Below are 6,310 nucleotides of genomic sequence, written 5' to 3'. Positions count from 1 at the left end.
ATCGTGTCTGGAAAAACCAAGCTGATTACCCCATCTCCTCAGACTTTGCATTAATATACATAAGTCTAGTGGCTATTTTACACAGGGAGATAGGCGGCTAAATGACTGCATGAGTGCTAACAGCTCCGCTAAGGTTGTTAGCACTCGTGCAGAGTGTTTTAGACAGGCTTCTCACTCAATGCTTCACCTTCTACGTAACCAGAGAGCTTTTGCCTGGGATGAGAAGCCAGTGATGGTTACTGCTGACCTTCAGTAAGCATAAAAGCCACTTGCAAACAAATATTTGTTTCTGCATTTACACTGCATGATTATTGCTCAAACTCCAGTGGAACAAATATTGAGCGATAATTATCCCGTGTAAATGGGCCATAGGACATACACCTGCTTTAATTAACCAGAGCCGCATGTACTCTGTACTGCTGCACACTATACAGGCAGCCGGAGAAGAAGGTTGCTAATCTTTTGTTTCTCCAGGAATGGAGGGTCAGTAATGGCTCGTTTACTTTGTTTATGGTATCTAAAGCAATCCACCTTGGCAAGTTCCGTTACTGCCTGGACTATAGCGTAACAGATGTCTTTACTTTTGGCCCTTCACCTTGAGGTCCACATGAAAGCTATGACATCCTTCATAACGCTGCAGTCTACACCCCTTTTACCTAAGTGCCATTCATACAATTCAGCAAAGCACAGTGTTAATATACAGCCGTAGAGAAGGACCTGCCCTCCTGACAAAGCAAACGATACCAACTCAGCGGAGGCCAACAGTAACATGTCTTGTTTTAGCCTTACATACAATTTGTCTATTCAGTGCAGGTGCCTCCCCCTTCCCAAATGTTGATCTATCTGTCCTATCCCATTGGTTTACAACCCCTTGATCCACGTTCCGTAGAATCATAGGGGTCTTGCAACCTGGACTAAATACTGTCACCTATAAAGTACACCAGATATTTGTGCACCTCTTCCATGTGTAGGTTCCACTCCTGGTTTTGGCTTCCAAATACTGTCATCTAACTGATGTATTCAGTTGAAGAATGGTGAAAAACACCTATGGTTTTGCCACAATTCAGCAGCTTTGAAAAGTATTCATGGTAAATGCATGATTTTTGGTTCAGTTTTGACCACACCTCAAAGGCAGCAGTCATATGTTTGTGATAGATACAGCCCATTTTAAAAGGGGTTGGCAGAGAAAATTTGGAAAATTGCTGGGTATCCTGTAAAGCCATAAGGAACCATAGATTTCAAGTTTGTGTTGTGAGCCCAGTAAGAGTAAAGCCAAATTCCAAAGTTGAAGATTAAGATGCACGAAGCAGAAATCCGCTCTGGTCATACCAGCAGTCCCACAGAACTTAGCAAAATGCAAAGTAAAGCATGCTCAAAGTGGTCTCCTACAGTACATGGAGCAGTCGTTGGACCGGTATTCATTCTAGTGATTCAATGTGGATTGGGTACATAAATCTACAGATAACAATGGATAACTTCCTGAATGATCTGCCCCCATCACAGCAGAAGGCGGCCACTTAGAGTATGCTTTCCTTACTTCAGTCATAGTAGCGGTCCCACGGGACTTATGCAAGAAGCAGAAATTTACTGTGTTGTGGCCCCTGTAAAAGTACAACCCAAATTGTAAAGTTGAGTAGCAGAGATCCACCAAAGTTGAAATCCATGTTCTGGGGCCCATGTGCCATGCCACCATATAGCACACCTAAGCCTTCCTATTCCAAGAATGCAATATAGGACACCAGTATTGAGATATAGCGCTGCACCAGTCTGAATACAGGGTGTAGTCAAACATTGTGTACTACACTTTCTGAGCTGTATATTATACACCTTCCTTCCATACAAGTTCTCCTGACCACTTCTCTTCTGTAATCCATCAAAAGATTCCTAAAAGTTCCCCATGTGAACTGGACAGAGACTTTATTAGTTTTCGAGGGGAAATGGGGGGTAGGGGGGAATATAAATAAGCCATAACCAGTTATATAAAAGTATAGATACAATTCATATAAAGGATAAGGGAAACGCCACAAATTGTATGGAATAGTGGGATGTCAAGGCACGTTGTTTGAAGCAGCATTCTACAGTCAGGCACCGCACAACATTGATTGCACATTACATAAAAACAGTCATTTAAAATCTTCAAGTCCGGAGCAGAGGAAGTGGGAAGTAAAAGCTCAGTACTGCAGCCTCCAGAGTAATATCTGTCTGTCTGCGGATCCTGTGATGATAGTGTTGCAGGGCTCGTTCATCCACATACATGTCACAGCATCTACGGAGGAACACAGGATTATAGAAATGTAATATACCAAACACATAACTGCTTTATGGACACTGCGGGCAGATACAGTGTAATATAAGGACGCTTTTACATGGGATGGAATATTCTGCTGTCAAAATCCACGATGTAAGAGGGGGGATGTGCTGGCAGAATGCTGTCATTTTCAATCAGACACACAGATTTGGGTGTAGATTATTCCTATTCCACAACGGCCTGTGGAGCCCAGACACAAATGGAGGAGGAAATAAGGTAACCATTTGTCAGCAAGAACTTGGACCCCTGCTTATTTGCCAAAAAGCTACATCACCTCCGGGCTCTCTAATACTTGGCTGGAGTGCAGTTTATCACATTATCTCATATTCAAGAAGAAAAAGGATGAATATATTCATTTTACCTGTGTGACCTGACATTCTTTCAAGAATTCTCCCACCAAGAAGGTCCCAGACCAGCAATTCTCCAGCGTCATTGCCTGATAGAACAGTCTGACCATTCCAACAGAAGCATCTACAAGGAAGAGATCAGAAAAAGTAACTTCTACTGGGAATAGTGTAAGGATTCCATCACACGTCTGACTACATTACAGCACTCGGCCCCGTCAGTAGGTTAGGTACTTTTCCAATAACCCCCCTCTGCTGACCAGACTGTAGCGAGTTTTAGCACTTGCTTATTTTTGTAAAGCCAGACTCCATTAATTTATTTCCCCTTCATTATAAAGGCCCATTTAAACAACAATTGATCAAAATTCGCTCAAAAGCCATCTTTTGAGCGATAATCATTGCATGTAAACATGCCCATCTTTCAGTTTTCTGCCAAACGATTAACTTCAGTTCGGCTTGAAATTAGTCGTTCAGCAGAACAGCTGGTAGGACGGACCGCACACTGTGTTCTACCCGGGGACTGCTGAGAGCAGCTGATAAGACGGACCACAGGCTGTGTTCTGCCTGGGGAGCGCTAATTACATTGTCTGAGCTGTAATCGGGTGGAAGAGCAAAGAGAATTTATTCAGAGAACAGCAGGTGGGCCTCTGAATAAATTCAGTAGCCTGTGAGCTGCTGGGAGCTAATTACCAATTAGTAGATTATGCAAAATGATTGCTCAAAAGCAATCTTTTGAGCAATCATCTTTGTGTCGAAATGCACTTTATAAATTTCCAGGAAGCCACTGAAAGGAATACAGATTTAGGACTTATTCAGACGACCGTATATCGGCCGGGTATTCACGCCAACCGATATACGGCGTCCCTCTCTGCAGGGGGAGGAGGCTGGAAGAGCCGGGAGCAGTGCCCTGAGCTCCCGCCCCTCGGCACTATTTGCAATGGGAGAGGGCGAGACAGGGGCGGGGCTAAGTCTCTGAACTTAGCTCTGCCCCCACCCCGCCTCCTCTCAATGCAAATAGTGCCAAGGGGCAGGAGCTCAGAGCACTGCTCCCGGCTCTTCCAGCCTCCTCCCCCTGCAGAGAGGGACGCCGTATATCAGCTGGGTGCGAATACCCGACCGATATACGTTCGTCTGAATAATCCCTTATAAGCTGTGATGTGAACAAGTAGTATCTGTACACTCGCATTTTAAGCTTTAAGAATATATAGTAATATGGCTCAAAGCCTGTACAGACCTGGTGCTCCTCATGACTGAGGGTTTGCTACAATGTTTTCCAGCCTAGACAATAATCACCATATCATTAGCTTTTTTACTACTTTATTGCCCTTCTTGACCAAAAATAATAAAAAAAAAAAGATAGGAGTTCTGAACACAGACGTCCAGTGTAGCTCACAGAGAATTTCATACAAAATTGTAGTAAACTTTCAGCAGGATGCGGTCTCTCTATGCAGCAATCCTGGACATGGAAGAGTAGCGAAATTTAACTATACAAATTCTGTGAAGTTTTAGGTTTAAAGAGGTTTTCCAGGCAAAAAGCTGTCTTCCGGATTGGTCACCAGGATTCCCGACAAATCACTTCATTGCCCGACCCACAGTCTGTCCACAGGGCCAGTTGTGTGCCATAGGAGATGGGAGAAGACGTGGCCTGTCTTCACTCCCACTTAAAGCAATGGGAGTGAAGACAGCTAAGCCACTTCCTCCATCGTCTTCTATGGCGCACATCAGGCCAGGCGACCCTCCGGATACGTTATCAATAGTTTTTGCCTGGAAAACCCCTTTAATGTAACTAAAGTTTTAAATAGTAGAATCATCACATTAATATCACAATTATCAGGAAAACTGTGTAAGGAAACCGTTCTACTCGACAAAAGCTTCAAGGTGATGGGTTTTGAAAGCTGTAAGCAGTTTTGTAACTTTTTTTTTTCTCATTGCTACAAAACATCTAAAAAAATAAGCATCATTGCAAGTTTTTATAAAAAACAAACAAAAAACCCCCAGAAATAAGTAGCAGAGATTCCAATCCCTTTCTGACGGCACTGTATGTGCATTCTATAGTTTTGCATGTGTGACATTTACCTTTGTCTCTCTCCAGAGGACAGAGAAGAGATTAGCATTCCCGTCTGGACATCTATGATCTTTAGGCAGCCATCTTCCCCAGCAGAAAGTACATGTCTGACATCTGAAAAAAAGGTCATTAAGTTAACGGATTTCTGCCCATGCAAGTAACATCTGTCATTCTGTAAGCTTATGAGGCACAGACTCAACACCACAATATAGAAAGAATTGGTTATAAAGTAAGCACTTCCAGGATTACTCAGTTCTTCTACATAGTCTTACATACAGCCTCATCTATCTGTCAGCTGTGAGACGTATGTACATTTATAGGGTTATCAAAATGAGAACGTTCAAAAGGTAGTATCCAGACGAAAACAGGACATGCTGCATGTATCCTTTGCACTATGTGATATGGTACAATGCCTTTGCCTTCCAGTAGGTGACATTGCAGCTTCCCTATAAGCCAATGTCCCACCTTCTAACAGGCCTTGGAACAATGACTAGAAATAGAAGACAAAATCAGAGTCTTCTCCGGAAGGAAAAGATAACCATGTACAGACTGTTTTGGCCCCTCGTCAAGAAGCTGCCTTCCAAAAGGTGGCGGTGCAGAAGCATTGTACCATCTCAGGTTTGCTTACCAGGTTTCCCAGAAAAGCATGCATAGTCTATAAAGCCTCCTCACACCTTCTTGGTGGTCTCTTGAAAAAGAAACTGTACCCTTCCCGACCCACATTCTAGGCCTCTCGCCCAACCAAGCCAGCAACCTATTGTACACTGATGAGGGGCAAAGCCCCCAAACAGCTGCCTTACGTGGTTATATTTTCCTTCTGGAGCAGATTCTAGTTTTGGCTTATATTCCCAGTCATGTCACAAGGCCTGTTAGCTGGTCAGACATTGGTATACAAATTGGAGATCGCACAATGCCTCTGCATCTTCCATTCAAGTCAAATTTCCCAGAGGAGCGCTGCATGGTCCACCAGCCTCCTTGGCAGTCTCCACGAGGACAGACTGTACCCCCCTGCCAATAGTTTGCACTACTAATCACAATGACAACCCATGCCCATATGCCCTATTCGGGTTTGCACGACATGAAATGTATAAAGCTATACTGGTACCAGGACTTAGTGCAATGTCATGGACTGCACCATTGTGGCATGGAAGCTGATGCAAGACACAGGACTCGGCAACATCCCACATGCTGACAACACCTTCTTTAGTTCCAGACACCAGCAGGGATCCATCAGGGCTCACACTGATAGTGTTAACCTACAAGACATATTAGAAAGCTGGAATTAAAATGGTTATTGGCAGGAGTAGGATAACCAGAAAACGACCAGGTAAGATTTCAGAAACTATACAACTATGACACGGCTTCACCATGTTACCCCTATAATAACCTATGGGAACATTAAAGTATAGTACATGCCTTTAACGGGGCCAAACAAATGCTGTAATCATCAAAGCAGCACTTACTGAAATCCTATATAGTCTCCTCATAAAAGGCCAAAAATCCTGTTAGAAATAGATTTAGGGACCACAGATAATGAGGACTCTTCTCTTTGTACACAGTGTATGGTGTACTGGGGTTTTCTCGCCTCATTGT

The 6,310-nt window shown here is 43.5% G+C and overlaps 1 protein-coding gene across 2 annotated transcripts in view; it reads right to left on the bottom strand.

The window, feature by feature from the left end:
* Nucleotides 1–1,887: 1,887 nt before the first annotated feature.
* NSMAF (neutral sphingomyelinase activation associated factor) overlaps nucleotides 1,888–6,310 on the bottom strand; it is a 96,235-nt gene continuing 91,812 nt past the window's right edge. For both annotated transcript variants that reach the window (XM_066578297.1, XM_066578298.1), the window contains 4 exons: nucleotides 5,823–5,973; nucleotides 4,729–4,831; nucleotides 2,670–2,779; nucleotides 1,888–2,266 (listed from right to left, as the gene is read on the bottom strand). In XM_066578297.1, coding sequence (XP_066434394.1) covers nucleotides 2,172–2,266; nucleotides 2,670–2,779; nucleotides 4,729–4,831; nucleotides 5,823–5,973 — 459 coding nt within the window. In that variant the 3' untranslated portion in view covers nucleotides 1,888–2,171. The remainder of the gene's footprint in view (nucleotides 2,267–2,669; nucleotides 2,780–4,728; nucleotides 4,832–5,822; nucleotides 5,974–6,310) is intronic.

The sequence above is a fragment of the Eleutherodactylus coqui genome, chromosome 9 (assembly GCF_035609145.1).
Source record: "Eleutherodactylus coqui strain aEleCoq1 chromosome 9, aEleCoq1.hap1, whole genome shotgun sequence".
Taxonomy (NCBI): Eukaryota; Metazoa; Chordata; class Amphibia; order Anura; family Eleutherodactylidae; genus Eleutherodactylus; species Eleutherodactylus coqui.
The sequence above is the reverse complement of the archived record's forward strand: the minus strand, read 5'-3'. Positions and strand labels throughout refer to the sequence as shown.